The sequence below is a fragment of the Sinocyclocheilus grahami genome, unplaced genomic scaffold, assembly GCF_001515645.1.
Source record: "Sinocyclocheilus grahami isolate Dianchi unplaced genomic scaffold, SAMN03320097.WGS_v1.1 scaffold132.1, whole genome shotgun sequence".
Taxonomy (NCBI): Eukaryota; Metazoa; Chordata; class Actinopteri; order Cypriniformes; family Cyprinidae; genus Sinocyclocheilus; species Sinocyclocheilus grahami.
Window position 1 is genome coordinate 1,149,909 of NW_015505311.1, and position 21,444 is coordinate 1,171,352.

Genomic DNA, 21,444 nt, shown 5'->3' on the forward strand with positions numbered 1-21,444 from the left:
TGTACCGTACCGTAGTTATGCATAGATTTTATTGCCTTCAAATGAAAATGTGCTTTTGCCCAGCAATAACAGTATATTTACACTTTCTGCATGCTTTGATATTTTGTTGACAAAGGAAGTTGAAGTGAATAATTACAGTAATACTGTGGTCTAATCTCATGCAAAGATTCCAGAGAAATATCAGTTTACAACCTTAAATGATCTACAACAAAGCAAAATTGAACAGCTTCATATCAGTGTTGCATTTGAAACTTTGAACATCAGCCGTAATGTAAATAAATGACAAAGAATTGTATATTGTTCTGTTGCGGAATATAACTGTATTTAACATCCTCCAGATATTGATCATAGTCCTGTAACTGCACATAATGTTGCAAAATACTGGTAAATTCCCAGACGAGGAAAACAAAAGTCTGGACAACGGGGAAAAAAAATCTGATCTGACACTTATAATCTTTGAAAACATTAAATCCACTCTGTATGTACATTAAAACCATTTGTTTTTAAAACGGGATGCTGGTCAGACTTATTTTGCTTGCTGCTGGATTAGATGCAGGATTTTACGTTTTTCTGGAGTAAGTTTGGCCACCTGCAAGATAGAGAAAGGTAGCTCACATTAAAAACAAGATATATTGAGATTTAACCAAATATATCTTTGTAAGTTTACATTAAACCAAGACATGAATTAATGGGAAAAGATTCTTACATTGCATTCAAGATACAGTTTCAAGCTTAGTTGCCAAGGGTTGTGTGATCTGAAATCAAAGAGTGCATTTGGAAATTGTTGACATTCATTTTCACATAATATGTACTTAATTTTAACAAATGATCCAATTGCTAAATTGTTTTATAGTGGCATTCCTGGTTTATCCCCAATCATCCTTTTTATTTCCCTCTGGACAAAGTAAATCAGGAATATTCAAAACATCCAGCGCAATCTAACATTACATTAGAAATCGCCTCTTAATATTCATTCATCTATAACACTCTGTGCTGAAATATGAAATGGATATTTAGATGATTATGTAATAAAAAGCATGAATGACATGACATATGACTAGTGATGTACTGCTGCTTCTTACTCATTCCAAGTGGCAAGCAGGCTATTGGTAGGATAGGTGTTCAGGTCCAGGACAATGCTGTTTTCCCAGAAGTACATGCAGAGGAAGTACGCAACCAGGGAATGTTCGGTTTCAGTCCATTTTCTGAAGTGGATATAAAGCACGTACATGCTTAACATGAAGGTTTTCGTTTTGGTGAACGTGTGCAAGCACACACCCTTACCTCTGTAGGAGTTGGTATCGCTCATTAGACAGTTCCTCCAGAAGACAGCAAAGGAGGTAGTGCAGCACTTCTGGCCTCACCAGCAGACTGTAGAAGAACCAACGGAGCGCCCAGCGGTTGAACTAAAAGCAAATGTACACACAATTACATAAAAAAGCCTGCACAATATCAGGACTACTGAATTTAACATGAGATGATACAATACTAACACTTTTAGTATTCTTATTTTTGTTTTTAGCTGTACATGGAAGGTCTGAACTTGCCTGTGCTTAGGGATGTGCAACAGTGATTGAGTCAGCGATGACTGATCATGAAAACGATGATCGTGGAAAATTTGTTTTTTATAGCAGCACTTTGTGCGTCACCCTGAGCTCGTTTAGCTGGCCACAGCATGCGGTCCAAAATATAGACGTGAGAAGAGAGAGAAGCATGGCTTCGAAGTCCCGTAGTGATGTCTGGGTTAGCTACATGCATATCTGATGAATCTAATATTGGATGCATTGGGATATTAACATTTATTAACATGCTGAATGCGCTGCATATTACCAGTGTTTAGTTTCATGCTTAAATGCAATGCCCGATATTGACGGAGTTATTTGAGACGGTCCTATTCCTTTTAGATGTTTCTTTTTTTTTTATAAATACTGATGTTATAATAACGCAGCAGTGCTTTTTTTTTGTCATATTTGTTTAACAGTAGGTATACTTAAATTAAAATTGTTTTTGTACTTCGTATATAGCTTTGAAAACGCGCAGGCGATTTCAGGAATCACATGATAATGTAGATGAAAATGTAGCACAAATCTGCCATAAACATTAATGCCATAAGCATTATGAGAACTTTATAGGATGTGAAATCTATAGTAAATTAGGTCTCTTTTCTCTCTCACTATAGCGCATAACTTATAGTTCACTGGCATTTGCATCCTTTTGTGCAGATACAAGTTGTAATGTTACGTCTATGTTATGTATCCAAGTTATCTGATTAATATCATAGGATGTGTCATAGAACAGGCTTCAGTTTATTGGCATAAATCAGCTTCACCTCAGGCAGCTATTCCTTTTTAGATGCTTCTTTTTTTTTTAATAACATTGCTGCATCAATCATAATCTAACAGTGTTCTAATCATGTGTTCATGTCTTCAGACACGTTTTCATGTCATAATTACATTTTTAACATTCATTTTCATAACTGTCTTCAGATATTTTCATTATCTCTATTATGGCCATGCTTCATTTTTTAAACCTATTGATGATCGAAATAAGAAATTGACAAAAATGCCCATCCCTACCCGTGTTGACTAAAAACTAGAGAAAATAAGCACCCTGAAAGATATGATGACGTTGAGGATGGGTCTGAGCTGTGAGTGGAAAATGCGCAGAACCAAAGCCTGAGTGGCCAACAGTAGTCTAGCCTGGTCAGGATATCCCTAATGGGAAGAAAGTAAAACATCATTACATGCTGCACCAATTATCAAAAACTATGAAAAATATCTAAAGTATTATTTAAACTGTCAGGCATATTAAAAAAATTGTGCATTTCATTTGCAATCATTATATACATGCACACATACACACACATGTGACCCTGGACCACAAAACCAGTCATAAAGGTCAATTATTAGAAACTGAGATTTATACATCATCTGAAAGCGGAATAAATAAGCTTTCCATTGATAGGACAACATTTAACCAAGATACAACTATTTGAAAATCTGGAATTTGAGGGTGCAAAAAAATAAAAAAATAAAAAAAATATTGAGAAAATCTCCTTTAAAGTTGTCCAAATAAAGTTCTTAGCAATGCATAATACTAATCATAAATTAAGTTAATATATTTACAGTAGGAAATTTACAATATATCTTTACTTAATATCCTGATGATATTTGGCATAAAAGATCAATCAAAAATCAATACTTTTGACCCATACAATGTGTTTTTAGCTATTGCTACAAATATACCCCAGCGACTTAAGACTGGTTTTGTGGTCCAGGGTCACATATGAAATGCAATGATGTTCTGAAATGAGGTTGCGAAATCTCTTTCTTACATTTATTCCAAAATAATAACTAAGAACATGGTAATATATAGAATACAACATACACAGACAGACATACTGGAATAATATTCGGCATCAGAAAAGCTGCTTAATAGATAGTGTCATTTCCTACATAAATTCCAGTCACCAATAATCCAAGGTTTAGACAAAAAAAAAATAAAAATTGCAAAGAATGAATTCATTGATTAAAACTCACACTTTCAAAGGTTTTGGGGATCTGTATACGGGAAGTCATTGTCAGCTCCTCAAGAATTGCACTGGCAGCATCTCTGGTCCCCTGAGCAGAAACAAACAATTATCAGTCTCCATCATAACATCTCGTATTGTTTTCCAACCCTCTCCCCATCCAGACAGACACTAAATAAACACTCTCCTCACCGTTTGATACGTGACGTCAGGCTCGGCATAGAATGCACCAACAGGAACACCATCTGGAGTAGTAAAACTGGAACTGACAACGCTGAGGAGATAAACCCACGTTTCTGGCTACAAACATATAGAGTCATCCATTATAAAAGATGCCAGACCTTAAAAGAGCACTTACTGCACACTCTAGTTGCAAGTGAGCATTAAGCCTACTAAACCAACATACATGAAGAGTTAATAAGGGGGAAAATAATGACTTTGATGTTTTTATGACAGGTGGCGTCTAACTGGTGTTTGATGCTGTATCACAATGACCTGAGCTGTTTGCTGCACATTCAGTATGCAAGGGGGAAAAAAGCAAAATACACTAATTGACACTGAGACGAAAACATTTTTGTTAATAAATGCAAAGAATATTTTGGTAGCTAGTGATAAAAATAAATAAAATATAATGGTAAAAGTATTAAATTCATTCAGGGGTGTTAAAAAAAAAAAAGTTAACTGAGCATTTGCATATGAAATATTAAGTTACATTAAAAAAAACATACTATTTTACTTACATCAGCAAAAACAATGCTGTTACAGTCCAGAACCCTCAGTGCAAACTTCAGTACCTCCATCATCTTGAATGAATTTGAACCTTTAATGAAGGCACAGAAACAAATCACATATTAAGCATTCCATCTGAATGCTCCCGCTCATAAAAAAAAATCACTTGCATCTGAAAGTTATGTGATCCACAGCTGTCTAGCTGCAAATCAGCAGAATTTTCAATCCACTGATTGAAATTCTTTCTGCGCTTACTGCTGATATGAGAAATGCATGTGCAAATGTATAAATTAATTTTCCTCATTGAATAGGATTAAGAAAGACTGGAAAACCAGGCATTTTCCGTCTTTAAAAAGAGAAAAGTATGTTATTTATGTCAAATGGCATTTCTATATTAAATTGCCATGATTATTAACAAAAATGGCAGAACTTAAGATTTTCTGGCTTTCCTACTTTGTAAATAACCGCCCTAAAATATTAAGATGATGTTTTTTAAGTTTATATATGCCCTGGACCACAAAACCAGTCTTAAGTCGCTGGGGTATATTTGTAGCAATAGCCAAAAATACATTGTATGGGTCAAAATTACTGATTTTTCTTTTATGCCAAATATCATTAGGATATTAAGCAAAGATCATGTTCCATGAATATATTTAGTAAATTTCCTACTGTAAATATATTAAAACTTAATTTTTGATTAGTAATATGCATTGCTAAGAACTTCATTTGGACACCTTTAAAGGAGATTTTCCCAATATTTGTATTATTTTGCACCCTCAGATTCCAGATTTTCAAATAGTTGCATCTCGGTCAAATATTGTCCTATCCTAACAAGCCATACATCAATGGAAAGCTTATTTATTCAGCGCTCAAATATATCTCAACTCCTATTTGTTAGCAGAGGCTGTGATGTCACACTTATCACCAAGTTAGTCCCGTTTCTTTAACAAACAAGTTGAATACACCTGACTATTTTAATGTACATAAACGATTAAGAGTTGTCCGTTTTTCTTACATGTTCAATGAAAGTGCTATGATTTAGTTTGAAACAACATAAACTAATCCCGCAAGTGCCTTTGCAACACAATGGTGATAAGCTCATATGATCAGAACCTACCGGCTCAGATCAGACATTATTTCCATGTATGTTTCTGACAAGAGGATAAGAATACTGTCAATTATCTACCTTCGATGGGTGACCACTTAGTGCTCCGTAAAGGATCAGGTATGACCATATGGCCATTTCTTGTATCAAATTCTTGTGTTACATCAGGGGCGTGGCCTGACGTGAGAATTCTGAGATAAGATCTGAACTGTTGAGGTGCGAGACGGGAGGCGAGGCACATGGCACCGGGCATTGGTGATAACATATGGCAGACTGCACCAGTGTAGTCACCATCCTAAACACACAAACATAACACTCAAAAAGGGGCATTTTCACGATCATTAACTTTTCCATTGATTATATGCAAAAAATGATGCATCATTTCAGAGTTTTGAACCTGGGGTCCACAACCACCACATTTCCTTTTTTTAAGAGGGGAATATATATATATATATATATATATATATATAAGGTTTATATTTTAGGAAACGGGTCCTTGCCTACTGGCCATGAATCCCTTGCAAGTCAGAAAACCCCAGAGTTATGACTTCAATAGCTTACTCAAATGAAAATTTGCTGAAAACGTACTTACCTTCAGGACATCAAGGATGTAGAGGACTTTGTTTCTTAATCGCAACAGATTTGGAGAAATTCAACACTACATCACTTGCTCACCCATGGATGATCTGCAGTGAATGGGTGTTATCAGAAGATAGTGACAAAAACATCACAATCCACACGACTTCAGTCCATCAATTAACGTCTTATGAAGCAAAAAGCTGCATGCTTCTAAGAAACAAATCCATCAAGACGTTTTAACTTTAAACCATCGCTTCTGGCCAAAAAATAGGAGTTCATAATCCATAAAAACTCTTCCTCCAGTTCATCTCCTGTTGTCCGCTCACATCAAACTACACGTGTAAAAAAAAGAAAAGAAAAAAAAGCTTGTAAACTTGTAAAAAGCTTGATCTGTGCATATTTCTCTCCCAATTCAGATGAAATAGCTTTAAGGCTGGAAGCAAGTTTAAAAGTTAAAAACATCTTGAATTTATTCAAGCTTAATATGAGGTTAATTGATGGCTGGAGTCATGTGGATTATTGTGATGCTTTTATCAGTTTTTGTGACTCATTCTGACTGCACCCATTCACTGCAGAGGATGAGTGAGGGTGAGTAAATTTTAAAAAATTGTTTACCCAAAAATGAAAATTTGGTTAATGTCTGAAAAGGAGTGTGAAATTGAAATGTATTAATGTAGAAACCACCGAAGGAAACGGCTTCATTTCAATTTACCTTACACAGGTAGAGGGGAACCAAGTCTTTCATTCTCTGCAGCCTAAATCCCAGACAGACATACAATGAGAATGTACCATAAATAGTAATAACAATAATCTGCATATATAACACAATGTATGTTCATAATACACAGCTGGAACTCACATGGGATTATTGATGCTTTTGACAACTTTGAGATAGCGAGCCAGCTCACGGTATCTAACAAACATGTTAAAAAGGGTAGATTATGATTTTATTAGTGTTGGCAAGGGCTACAGCAATGTCAAAGCTCTGTGCTTTTTACAAGGAAAAAACCCTGGAATGGATTTAAATAGGGTAGAATGTATTAAACACATTGCTAAACTATTATTGGTTGTTGCTACATTATTTAAATTACTCCAAGTAATGAAAAAAACCCCACTTTCTTTAAATATGCATAGAACCTGAATGACGGCTGCTGAGCTTTGTGTGCGCAAATTCTATATGATTTATTGCACATATCATTCAAGTAAATGAAGAGTGTTTTAATAAACAGTAAACAAAGCATGAAAAGTACACTAAGGAAGGGGCATTACTTGTTTTGCTGTTGAAGTTTACAGACTTAGGTTTATATTTTAGGAAACGGGTCCTTGCCTACTGGCCATGAATCCCTTGCAAGTCAGAAAACCCCAGAGAGTCATGACTTCAATAGCTTGCTTACTCAAATGAAAATTTGCTGAAAACGTACTTACCTTCAGGACATCAAGGATGTAGAGGAGTTTGTTTCTTAATCGCAACAGATTTGGAGAAATTCAACACTACATCACTTGCTCACCCATGGATGATCTGCAGTGAATGGGTGTTATCAGAAGATAGTGACAAAAACATCACAATCCACACGACTTCAGTCCATCAATTAACGTCTTATGAAGCAAAAAGCTGCATGCTTCTAAGAAACAAATCCATCAAGACGTTTTAACTTTAAACCATCGCTTCTGGACAAAAAATAGGAGTTCATAATCCATAAAAACTCTTCCTCCAGTTCATCTCCTGTTGTCCGCTCACATCAAACTACACATGTGTAAAAAAAAAAGAAAAAGAAAAAAAAAAAGCTTGTAAAAAGCTTGATCTGTGCATATTTCTCTCCCAATTCAGATGAAATAGCTTTAAGGCTGGAAGCAAGTTTAAAAGTTAAAAACATCTTGAATTTATTCAAGCTTAATATGAGGTTAATTGATGGCTGGAGTCATGTGGATTATTGTGATGCTTTTATCAGTTTTTGTGACTCATTCTGACTGCACCCATTCACTGCAGAGGATGAGTGAGGGTGAGTAAATTTTAAAAAATTGTTTACCCAAAAATGAAAATTTGGTTAATGTCTGAAAAGGAGTGTGAAAATGAAATGTATTAATGTAGAAACCACCGAAGGAAACGGCTTCATTTCAATTTACCTTACACAGGTAGAGGGGAACCAAGTCTTTCATTCTCTGCAGCCTAAATCCCAGACAGACATACAATGAGAATGTACCATAAATAGTAATAACAATAATCTGCATATATAACACAATGTATGTTCATAATACGCAGCTGGAACTCACATGGGATTATTGATGCTTTTGACAACTTTGAGATAGCGAGCCAGCTCACGGTATCTAACAAACATGTTAAAAAGGGTAGATTATGATTTTATTAGTGTTGGCAAGGGCTACAGCAATGTCAAAGCTCTGTGCTTTTTACAAGGAAAAAACCCTGGAATGGATTTAAATAGGGTAGAATGTATTAAACACATTGCTAAACTATTATTGGTTGTTGCTACATTATTTAAATTACTCCAAGTAATGAAAAAAAAAAACACTTTCTTTAAATATGCATAGAACCTGAATGACGGCTGCTGAGCTTTGTGTGCGCAAATTCTATATGATTTATTGCACATATCATTCAAGTAAATGAAGAGTGTTTTAATAAACAGTAAACAAAGCATGAAAAGTACACTAAGGAAGGGGCATTACTTGTTTTGCTGTTGAAGTTTACAGACTCTCGCTTGAATCACGACCAGAGGTTCACACAAGACTTTATGCTTCCGACCTTTGCCCTGCCTCTCTCCAGTGATGTTTTGACCTTTCATCACAGCAGAGAGCAAGGGATCATCCCAAGGAAGCACACTCAGACTGCAGCCAACGAAAAGACAATTCAATCATTATTCAATCAATAGCAGACCACAACTAAACAATTACTGTATTAGCAAGCAAATCATTTAAAAAAGCACTACGTATGTGGTGTTACATTTTTGGCAATGTGCAGTTTGAAGGCAGCGGAAGCTTCTGGTAGAAGGACTCCGAGTCCCAATGAGCAAATTAAAAAAAAAAATGTTTTTTTGTCACATCCATTAAAACACCTTCAAAATTATGTATGTTTTGTTGGAATCGAACGAAAAATGACTGAGCTACACCTGTTTGAAGTTGATAGTCAGCAAAGTAAATTTTGATAAAAGCAGAGTTAACATTTTCTGAAGATTCCAAAGCAAAATCACCTAGCAACGTTGCATCTTTTCCTCCAGTTCTTTTTTTTTTTTTATAATTACTATATTAACAAATCACAATATAGTTATTTTTATTTTATCTTCTTCGTTATTATAAATCAGAACAGATGCAAAAAAATATATATATTAATCACAAGTTATTTTTTATTTTATCTTCTTTGTTATTATAAATCAGAACAGATGCAAAAAATATATATTAATCACAACATAGTTATTTTTATTTGATCTTCTTTGTTATTATAAATCAGAACAGATGCAAAAAATATATATTAATCACAACATAGTTATTTTTATTTGATCTTCTTTGTTATTATAAATCAGAACAGATGCAAAAAATACAAAAATAAAAACGGTAGAACAAATATAAAACAAATTTAAACAATTAATGTATTACCTTTTTCATTTTACATCAAAACAAACGCATTCAAGAGCAGGTCATATGGTATTTTAAAGTTTCCTAATATTGTGTTGGAGTCCCCTACAACAGGTTTAAAGGGGTGGTTGATTGCGATTTCACTTTTTTAATGTTAGTTAGTGTGTAATGTTGCTGTTTGATCATAAACAATATCTGCAAAGTTACGAAGCTGAAAGTTCAATGCAAACGGAGATAAATTCTGGCAGTTTAATGCCTACAAAAACGACTGGTAAGGGACTACAACAAGTTACTTCCCGGGTCCGTTACGTCAAGAACCGGCGGTTTAGCCAATCACAACACAGTGGGCCAGCTAATCAATCAGAGCCCATCGTGTACTTCTGAGGGAGGGGCTTCATAAAAGCAGGAAATGATCAGTGCGTTCAGAGGAGAAGGGACAAAGGTGTGGAATAAAGGTAAATTATGTGAAAAATAATGCGTTTTTTTAACAAACGAAGCATTAACACATGTTAGACTGCACCCCATAAACACAATCAAGCCTAGAAAAAAAAAGTCAACCACCCCTTTAAAAGCATTTAAGGTCAGAAAACATTGTAATTTTCTCAGAACATACATTTAATAGAGTCATTTGCCAATGATTTCGAAACGATTCATTCCAAGCAAGTTCGGAGCAAACCCCTCCCTTCCATAAGCCTACACATGATGTGACAGCAGTTTTATTGCATTCATTATTATTATTATTATTATTATTTACTTATTCGAGGTGCACATACTGGGAACCATGTTAGAACGCCCAGTGAGGCTGAAAACACAGCGTCTTCTCGACATGTAAACACATTAACTAGCGGAAGTGTTTGTGGGCAGGATTATGCAAATGTGTTACCTTGTGACGTACATGGGTAACAGGCAGAAGACTCGAAAATATGATGACTCAAGGCGGCTCAGAGTCGACTCGTTCTTTTGAAAGACAATCTTTATTTATCGTGCACTTTTTTGATTAACAACTTTGCAGACTGTTTACATTGAAGGATAGCTACGTTACAAACTGCAAAAAAATATATTTTTCAAAAACCCATATGACCTGCTCTTTAAAGTAAGAAAAAATAAGCAAATGTAAAAATCCCTTTGTAGTGTTCATTACAAATAAACTGATTATTAAAACTAAAAGCAGTTCAATCATGAGCAGAGTGATTCCCTCTTTTCTTTTATTCTTAGATTAACATGAGGCCTATATTAAGACCTACTGTGATCCACGGATCTAATATAATGTTACACATCAGATGCTTTTCCCCAACAGTTCCCCAAACGTTCACTTAAGACATAGCAGATTATGTTTGCGTAAATACTTAAATACTGTAATTCTGTGTATATTTATCGGGATCGCACACTGTCGGAAGCGCCTTTATGCAGGTCAGCTGAGAAGCGAGTAGAGAAAAGGTACTCCACTCAGAAAACGTACAGATAAAGATAATTTTAGATGTTTAATTACTATTCGGAGCATTGGGATCGCTAGACAAGGGCGTAATGAACTTGTTTTTGTGAAAACCTCAAATTCAACATTTTTCACTTTTATTGCGTGTAGCTCAAAATTAGCCTGTGCGCATTCCGACTCATTTTGCCAGCATGGGTCACATATGATGCTTTTGACAGAGGAATCAGCGGAGGAGGGCAAAATAATTGCTTATAGAGAATGTTAACTGCAAGGGGATGAACTGAAGGTTTCAAGAAGTTTGCTGCCCAACGGAGGTCATGCCGTACATGTAAGAGTTATTTTTTGACTGATAAGCATAGAGATGTTGTCTGGAGGCAATCAAATGCAAGGCCTCAGATAACTACGGAGCACAGGACCCCTCATTCCATCACACTCTTGGTAGAAGACTCATATATAATATTATATGAGTGAATTATTACATTTCATTTATAATAATTATTATTATTTTTTTCTCTCTCTTCTGTCTCTCATGTTTCAAGTTTAATCTGCCAATGTTTTGAGAAACAGCTGCAAATGCTGTGTAAATAATGTTTCTTTCTGTAGTCAAGGACAGTAGGCCTGGGAAGAGTCTAGGGCAGGGGTGTCAAACTCAATTCCTGGAGGGCCTGATCCCTGAAGAGTTAGATTCAACACTAATTAAAGGGGTCATATGATGTTGCTAAAAAAAATTATTTGGTGTATTTGGTGTAATGAAATGTGTTTATGCAGTTTAAGGTTCAAAAAACAAATTTTCCACATACTGTACATTATTGTTTCTCCTCTATGCCCCGCCTTTCTGAAAAGCTCATCATTCTGAAAAGCGAGGTGTGCTCTAATTGGCCAACTATTGCGTTGCATCGCGTAAACATAAAACCATGTCTGCATTAGTGATCGGAGAAATGACAAACAACAAGCGCTACTCTACACTGCTCAAAACTTTTGAATCATCAGTGGCAAATCCTTTAAATATGAAAATGTACTTACAGGCTGTGAGTCAGAACAGCCACATTGTAGTCGACTCTCCCAGGATCAGGAAACAGTCCTCCATAAAAATGCGTTACACACATCTGAATATTTGGGTTGAAGTGTTCTGGAACAGTGTTGTAAATACAACTTAACCACTGATTTCTAGTCCTGTCCTCTTTTGGAAGAGCAAACAAAGTATTTTCGCTTTCACAACGAAGCACACAGCGTCTTCACAACATGGCGGCGGCAGCAACAATAAAGTTACATCTTTTTTCTTTGCATTAACATTTGGGCTGCGTTATGTGAATCTCCCCACATCGTGACGTAGACATGTTGGGGGCGTGTTTGAACGAGGCGTTTTAGGAGGGCGTGGACCAGTCTTAACTTTTATAAAGAATCTCTTTGGGTTTGAGACTTTAGTCTTTGCAACTTTAGGGATCTTATCTATTCACGTCACGAACAGCTTGTAACACTCCAAAGAGTAAGGAAAACTTGAAATCGCATCATATGACCCCTTTAAACACACCTGATCCAATTAATCAAGTCCTTCAGGCTTATTTGAAAACTACATGGTAAAATGACATTACCGTGTTGGAGCAGGGTTGGAACAAAACTCTGCAGGGCTCCGGCCCTCCAGGAATTGAGTTTGACACCCCTGGTCTAGAGTCAGATAAAATGTTTCCAATTAAAAATTACTCACGTACGTAAGGTAAGCATATTGTGGAATACCAGTGTGGATGAAGATGAACTGGAAAGTGTAGGTATAAGATAAAAGAAGAATGCCTTATGAAGATCTGTTCATTGGTACATCCAAAGTCTTTGTTCCATGATAAATGAATATATACGATTTTACTGAATAAATACGGTTTTAAAGTATTAGCTCACTCCAGAATTAAAATTTCCTGATAATTTACTCACCCCCATGTCATCCAAGATGTGCATGCCTTTCTGTCTTCAGTCGAAAAGCAAAGGTTTTTGAGAAACATTCAAGGATTTTTCTCCATATAGTGGACTTCAACAGGGACCGATGGGAAAATTACACATATTTATATGTCTTTGTATCAGTTTATTGTTTAAAATGGTCCGTTTGTGTTTTTTTCCACTAGGAAAAAACGTGACCTTTCCAAAATTATTATGTAATGCGTTTAGTCGTGGACGCACGTTGCAGAGCTAGTGCAAGACGATCATTTGTGGTTAAGAAGTATATACATTTTTACTTATCTTATTTATTGTTTATTTAGATAAGACAGTTTACCCTTATTCCTCGACTGGGATTGTGTAGAGCCCTTTGAAGCTGCATTGAAACGGCAATTTGGACCTTCAACCCGTTGGTCCCTGTTTAAGTCCACTCTATGGAAAAAAAAATCCTGGAACGTTTTTCTCAAAAACCTTAATTTCTTTTCGACTGAAGAATGACAGACATGAACATCTTGGATGACATGGGGGTGAATACATTTTTATTCTGGAAATGAACTAATCCTTTAATTAAAGCTCATCTTTGTAGCTCTCTGAGGTATGTTTCAGTTGTAAAATACTACCCTGTATCAGACATATACATTTTACTTGACAATTTTGCTTCCTGACTTTAATTTCATATGTGAATTTCCTTGACTGTTTGATTTCATTTCTTTTCGCCAATTTTAATTAATTTAGGTCACAAAAAATAAAATAAAAAATATGAATAATCCTATTGGTCCCAAAACATTATTCACTTCTTCTATGCAAAAACGTAATTAGTTTTTCCCCTTCTGATTTGTCATAAGCTGATATTTGCATACAAGTTTCATCCACTAATGCAAACCCTAGACAGAAATGAGAGTCTGATTTAAGTTAGAAGACAGTGATCTCACCATGGACGCCAGTTTGTCACAGATATAGCAGAAACACTGATCACAGTGCTTTCCATTATCTTGTAGAGGTCCTGAAACGTCCTGCTCTGCTCGACTAGAAAAACCAAACGCACAAAGACACATAAACACTCACAAACACAAAACAAGTCCTTTACATAAGAGAGGAGTCACTGTTTTACTGACCAGAATGCAAGGGTGCAGTCGTATCTTGCGTGTGGAAGCACTGTTGCAGTTTGGGTGTATGTGATGATCAAATCTTCATCCAACTCCTCAATATGTTTTGATACATCTGAGATCAACAGAAACAGAACACCACAGTGCTGCTGAAGGATTGCTGTATTCATATACCATAGTATTTATAGCATGGTACGCTAATGAAGTTGAAGTAACGTTACTGCTATTGTACAAGAAGGAAAAAATGTTATTACCATGGTCATAAAAAAACACTATGGCATTACTACTACAGCACATGCAAAAGAACACATGGTATTGGCCTATGGTATGGTTCTTTTATGGCACGAGTGAATGCTCACGATAACTTTTAGTTTTGTTAGTGTCGTGTTTAAATATTTATGTAACAGATTACCTGCTTCGTTCCTCTCGTTTTCAACGATCAGCACAGAGGAATCATTGTGGGTCATCCAGAAGTCACCTTCTTCATCATCATCATCATCGCTCAAAATGATTATAGGTATGTCGTGCTCCGTCCTACAAAACATGACAGACAATGAAAGGAAACGACCTCTAATACCAGGCTAACTCAGCTGGCATTGTGTGCGTTTCGTAAGAAACCCTTTAACATTTACTTCGTTCGATTTATTTTGTAACTCAGTCAAAAAACTTACATGATTTATCGAATGAACCGTCAGCGACCGCTCGCGTTCAAAGTTTGGCGCTTTGTTTAAGCTGGTTCACGTGACTCTGACAAAATCGGAAATGTTGTCAGCCCAAAAGCTTTCCAAAACCCGCCCACTCCAAGAAAAAACCCGCCCAAAAACATTAACTGCCAAAAGAATGTCATAGAAATCTATTACTATGTCAACCAAGGTTGATCCGTTTCGTAAGGACCTCATTAAAATTAGATAGTGACCAAATCAAATTATAAAAATGAATTAATTTCCCAAATAAGAGAACAATACAACAAAACAACGGATCAAAACATGGCAAATCAAGTAAAAGAAAATTTTACACATGACAAAAAATGTTTCTAACCCAACAGGTAGAAACTATTAAAGGTGATATCATGAAAATCGGACTTTTCCAGGTTTTAAGTGCTATAATCAGGTCCCCGGTGCATCTACCAACCAAGGAAATGTGAAAAAGATCAACCCAGTGACTTTGTTTTGGTAAGCCTTTTTCTGCAAGCTTCTGAGAAAACGAGTGCATCTGATTTCAGTAGCCCCTCACTGCAGAACAAAGATCCAATTGGACAAAATAGCCCCGCACAATATTGCGGCACTGAATGTCAAATATTTGCAAATGGCAGTCAAGAAATTACCAGACCTTAATTAACTCTTTAAGAAACACAACATGTTTCGTTTTCAGTTCCAACAGCAAAAATCAGCCAGTTCAAGTGCAGATAAAAAGGCCCAATATACAGGTGCATCTCAATAAATTAGAATGTCGTGGAAAAGGTTAATTATAACTAGTTATGCTTAATTATTCATATCTCCCCATGAGCTGATTCGCTACAGATATTTTTAAAAAATATATTTTTTTACCAATTATCCAAATAATGTTTAGTCCTAGAAAGCTATTATTATCAGAACATGTGAGCATAACATAGCAGTTAGCAGATCAATGAATGAGAGGGCAGCGTTACCAGAGTTGCCCATATTACAACACAGTAGGGCTATTGCAGACAGAAACAATACTGTACTACATCGATGTTTCCTGTCAGCACAATTTTTGAGTGAACTTTGCTGTTCCGATTCGCTTGAACGGTATACGAGTGGAGCACTCACATGGGCCGTGAGCGACTGAGTGGAGCACACACACGCATAGAGTGGAAAATACGCAGAGCGTCACACCACGTGAAAGTGAAACCTGAGCGGTGAACTAATTTTCGGCAGCCGAATTTCAGTGCATCTCTAATTATTGGCGACATCAGAAATGGATATTATATATGTTTTTTGAACATTTTAGCAATTTAAAAATATTAAAAAAATGATTTTTTTTTTACATGGCGGATCGGCTTAAGCAACATAGCAACCAGTTAACTTTTTGGCACTTACCTTCGTGTTGCATGTAGCTATAACTTAAAACAGAACAATCCAAACCTCTCAAATCAAGAAATTTCAGATGCCAAAAATCAGACTTTATTGGTCAAGACAACAAAAATCAAGAAAAGGTGTCACATGGATATACTTCAAAACAATACAGGAATTTGATATATTTAGAAACTTGATTTTGTGAGGTAACTCCATCTTGTTCCGCTTCTGGTTTTGGGGATCGATATTTTTCCCAGGGGTGTGGTGTTTCCTGGCCAGGCATAAACTCCAGCCATTGCTTGTAAAAACCACGGAAGCCGTCAATCTTGTCCAGGTATGTGTTTTGTTTTTAACTGAAGAAAGAAAGATACAAGCCATAATTCATCCATGGCAGTCATAATCCTGCTCATAGGTCAGTAACATGAAAAACATTCACAAATTGCAAGTATTTAATTTTACTGAACCTAGATTTTGCTTTTAAAATATTGTGATTTCATTAAATAATTATACTCCTTAATAATTTACTTGAAATTTCATTATTATTATTAATGGTGCTTGCTTGCGAGGCATCACTATTACTATGATGTTTGTCTATTATTATTATTATTATTATTCAATCAGTCTCTCTAGATCATCATGAAGCTGTCAAGCCACGACCCTAGCAACCATTTAGAGCACCCTAGCAACTGTTCCCATAGACTGCCTTTATAAAAAGCCCCGATGAATATCTTTGGATCACAATGTTGTAGAGACATTTGGGTGGATTCATTTGACTCGGGGCCGCAAACAGCCAACAGCCATCACCTTCACCACTTCCTAGCCATGCCCTAGCAACCACTGTTGAGCACCCTAGCAACCCAAACTTAAAGTGGAATATTTTCAAATCTGAATATCATAGAGACATGGAGGTTCGTTTATATCATTCATACTGGCAAGCAGTATCATCATTAGCAGCTGCCAAGTCACTCCCTAACAACCAAACAGAGTACCCTAGCAACCATTTAGCAAGAACTATATCTTTGAATCAGAACATATAGACATGGGGCTTGGCTCATTTGATTCTTGCTACCACGGCAAGCACCACTCACATTTTCTTCAGAAAATATACAGATTTAGTTTTTATTTCTGTTTTTCTTACCATTTTGTCCTATATCCATATAATTGTGTATATAAATAATGCAAAGTATAAGTAAGTAGCTGAGCAGGTTTATATTTCACAGTTGTATTCAGTATATAACTGTGTAGTTTCAGTTTCTAACCTTGTCATAGGAAGGAGGATACTGAGCTGCAAACTCCAGCTGTCTGATGATGACATCATTGGGTGGCACTTGCAGTTTGTGCATGTGTTGAAGAAGTTCGTGCAGATAAGCATAGTCCAAACGCTTAACTGCCGGCTGATCAGGGCACTGTATAGATGAGTGTTTGGCAAAAGTCCACAAGACTTAAAAAAAACACACACACAGCTTCAAATATTTAGCTCAAAGAAAGTTGGAAAGAGTTGGTTATAATAAGAGGAGTTATTCAGCAACGAAGTCCTGATGGTGAAAAATAATAAAAGGATGATATTGGTTTTCATACCTCCATTTCAGTAAGCAACTGCATTGCATCTTTTTGTCTGCGGCAAGCCAGAGCAATACTACAGAACATCTGAGTATTTGCAATCAGCCCTCTGTTAACCATAAGGGCTTTTACAGCCTAAAGAGAGAAAAATCTGTTATTATTTATATTTACATATATTTACATTTAAGCATTTGGTAGGCACTTTATGTATTTTTATTTATTATTTATCTGTTTACATTTATTCATCTAGCAGATGCATTTATCCACTTAAAGACACAATATGTAATTTTTCACCTCTAGAGGGCGTGTATTCAAAACAAACAAAGAAACAAAGGCGTAGTTAGATGACACCGTGACTGAGTGTGGAATCATGAGAGTTGTCGTCTTCGGTTCATCCCCACAGCCGAAGCAATCCGATGGGACTCGGGCAGAAATTATGTTCATGGATGAGCTAATGTATGAAAGATTTATTAACGTCTAGTATGAAGCGTGAGGCAGAAAGCTTTAACTTATTCAAGCTGAGGAAGTGCACATTTAAAGCTGCAGCCCGTAACTTTTTTTGGTTAAAAATTATCCGAAAGCAATATTTTAGCAAGTACATAACCAGCCAGTGTTTAAAACTATCACCTTACTTTAGCCCGATTAACAACGGTTAGCTTGTAATAATGTTTTCTAATTAGAACGGTAAGGGCAGGTTTTTGCAGAAAATTCGAGCATGGCACTGCGTCATTACGTCATGTCTGTAAACATAAAGAAGTTGTCCCGGCTACTAGGCTATCACATGTGAGGATCCTGCAGGTGGCCGATCGTTTGTAGCCTTTTCTCACAGCAGCCAGGATAATTAAATGTATAATTTTGATGGCGGATTGTAATCCATAAAGTATTATATGTTTATGAAACACATGTGAATGAAATTAAATTATATTCCAGTTATAAATGTGCTTTTGATTACAGATAGCCTGGGATTACAAAGATATGTATTTTAAAGAAACCCAGTTCGAAGGGAGCATAATTTGCTTTTTGGGTTAAAAGAATTTCTTAATATGAAATTCGAAGAGTATGACAATTAGATTAGACTGTGCAGAAATTGAAATCTACACGCTAATACACACTATACCCATAGTCACCAATGCTGATGTTGTTAACATTAATCATTTGAGAATAAAGTATAACAATAATAATAATTTGAACGGTTTGATGTGATATGAGTTAACCGATCTTTAGATTTAATCACCATTGGTAGCAACTAGCGAGATTTATGGTAATGCTCTTTTCCTCAGTTGGTCAGAACAAACTTGGCAAACTTGTTACTTACTTGTTCAGATGGCAATATATGGTGAAAATTCTTATTTGGGTCATATTCCAAGAGGTAGGCTAGAATCTGCAATTCCAGATTTTCAAACAGAGATGGCGACAAAGAGGCAAAACTTACGGACTGCAGCTGTTTAATATCACCTTTGTTTTATAATGGTGCCCCTGCCCATTTGCCCATTCCTTGTGGTTACTCTTAGTCAACCATAAATACTTAAAATGTGGACTTTTCTTTATTGCTATGATAATGAAGTTGTCTGTGTGGTATAGTTATGCTGACTGAATTAGGGCTGGTGAAACTCCAGAGTCTGGGCAAGTTCCTATAACTCTAACCCTAACTATGACCTTGGTGTTTCTATGCCATGCTCTACTGTTTGAGCTACAGCAACATTACTGTAACTTTATTAACAGATAACTGAATGTGTTTCTTACCTTAGCCCCATTTAAGTTTCCAGCTTTGGCCACCCTTCTGATCATAATGTTAAAAAATGTCTTATTCAGCGTGACACCACTCTTTTTGGCCACATTAATCAAACTCTGCACTGATTGGCTGCCAGCTTCCATGACATCAGCCAACAGTGTAATGGTTTTGATGTTGGGCTCCAATCCATCTTTGGCCATTTTCTCCAAAAAGCCTTCAAGGTTTCCAATCAGAGCAAGTCTATCCGTAGCACTACTCACAGGTCCCAAGGCAACCACACCTGAGTGGCAAGTGCTGGGGTCTAGAAGGTTTGGGAGGTGGGAACTTTGTGATTGATAGGTCAGAGAGCCATTTGATGATTCAGGCAGCATTTGAGTCTCATCTTGAGTTGCGTCTATTCTGCACTGATCTTTTTCCTTCGGAAGGGGGAAATCAGTCTCTTCGGCTTGACCATGGCTCTGTGTGTGTGTCTACAAACAGTTTGTGCTCAAATGCATCCATATGTAAGGGCTGACACGATGCCTGTGCTTTGACTTGGCTTTTCCTTCCACTTGTGAGTTTTAGGGCCCCTTCTTCTGTTCTCTTCAGTAGCAACGCAGAAGCCAAACCAGGTTCACCTATCCCACAATCCCGTGCTACCCGCAGGAGTATGTTGTAATTTTGAGTGTCTGGTTTTATTCCAATCCTAAGCATCTGGTGCCACACCTAGAGAACAAATGACAGTAAAAATACTTACAAATTTTTTTTTTAATTTCTTATCATTTGCTCACCCTCATGTTCCAAACCTGTAAGGCCCATAATGTTAATATTCAGAACTAAATTAAGATTTCTTTTTGATGAATCCTGAGAGGTTCCTGTCCCTTCACTGAAAATCCAGGTAGCCAAAACTTAAAAGATCCAAAAAGTACTTACATCACCAAAAATGATATAGCAATGTAGCAAGAGCAGCCATATGTAAGCTGAAATATCGGCAGCTGATTTGTTCAGTTGAAATATGAAATATAGGCAGTTCATTGCCTCTCAACGAACTTTGGTTTATTCTTAGAACTGGTTTATTTTAGCACCTTAGAACATCCTAAACATCCTAACAACAGCATAAAGAGTTTAGTTAGCCAAATTTAATGACCAAAACTTTATCATTTTTGATTTTCAGCTAAATAAACATTTTAAATAAATTTTTATGCATCAATACTAATATGTGTTTCTAGTCAGTAGGTGTGTTTAAATACCTGTAAAGCCAGTCTGAATCCATGCTGCTTGTCCTTCACACAGCTCATAAGTAGATAATGAAATGTCTCTTGTGTGATGGGTTGTCCATTTTGAAGCATCTCCTATTCATGCATTTACACACAAACCAAATGATTTTACTGTGGCATTAATGCAAAAAGAATAAAAAATAATAATTAATCATCACATCACAGGGTGTTTTGACATTAGTTTTATACCCGCAGAAATTGAAAGCATGACTTCAGATCTCCAGCAAAAGCAGCTGTTTTGAGCAAAGCATGCTGGGTAATGGCACTGAGAGGGATGTTCTTCTTGAGAAGCTCTTGCTTGAGCTTCAATGCCTGTACCAGCCCTGACTGTTTCCATGGTGACTCCGCACAAGCGTTGAACAGCGCAGTGTATGTAGCATCAGATGGCTCTATCCCTCGCTTTTTCATCTGAGTGATAATATAACATACAAACAGAATCAATTAAAGATCAAGTGTGTCATTTATGCATCATTAGCAGCAGCATCTAATATAAATAATGATATGTGAAAATGCATTGTCATCTTACATTATTGTACAGCTGAAAGGCTTTCTTTAGGTAGCCGACACGTCCACATCCACCGATGAGCACAGTGTAATTGTACTCCTCAAGCTGTAACCTCTCGCCTTTGAGCATATCAGCCTCAAACAGAACTAATGCCTCAGCCAGCTACACACACATACAAAAAAATTAATTACTTAAATAAATAAATACATTAAAATGTGTATTGGTTTATATAGAACAAAGAGACATATAATATATACTTGCATTTATATGGCACTTGTAAAAAAAAACATTTTAATAGCACAATAGAGTACTTATTATTAAAATAATATACTTTTAAAGTGCATACTTAAGTGTGTACATACTTAAG

General features: G+C 36.2%; 2 protein-coding genes across 2 annotated transcripts; both read right to left on the reverse strand.

Moving 5' to 3' along the window:
- Positions 1-2: 2 nt before the first annotated feature.
- LOC107590736 (uncharacterized) lies at positions 3-15,333 on the reverse strand. Its single transcript, XM_016279646.1, has 19 exons — positions 15,318-15,333; positions 14,660-14,735; positions 14,401-14,522; positions 13,998-14,103; positions 13,815-13,908; positions 12,665-12,712; positions 8,899-8,948; positions 8,625-8,783; positions 8,214-8,267; positions 8,067-8,109; positions 5,445-5,658; positions 4,270-4,349; positions 3,722-3,829; positions 3,540-3,620; positions 2,610-2,714; positions 1,285-1,406; positions 1,083-1,205; positions 707-755; positions 3-589 (listed from the first exon to the last, which is right to left on the reverse strand). Coding segments are annotated over exons 2-19 (1,623 nt in total). The 5' UTR covers positions 14,662-14,735; positions 15,318-15,333; the 3' UTR covers positions 3-526.
- On the reverse strand, positions 14,697-21,340 carry LOC107590737 (pentatricopeptide repeat-containing protein 1, mitochondrial-like). Its single transcript, XM_016279647.1, is given in 11 exon segments — positions 14,697-14,735; positions 16,218-16,375; positions 17,280-17,414; positions 17,417-17,465; positions 17,603-17,719; positions 19,328-19,781; positions 19,783-20,021; positions 20,546-20,647; positions 20,762-20,980; positions 21,099-21,239; positions 21,335-21,340. Coding segments are annotated over 11 exon segments (1,659 nt in total).
- Between the last annotated feature and the right edge of the window lie 104 nt (positions 21,341-21,444).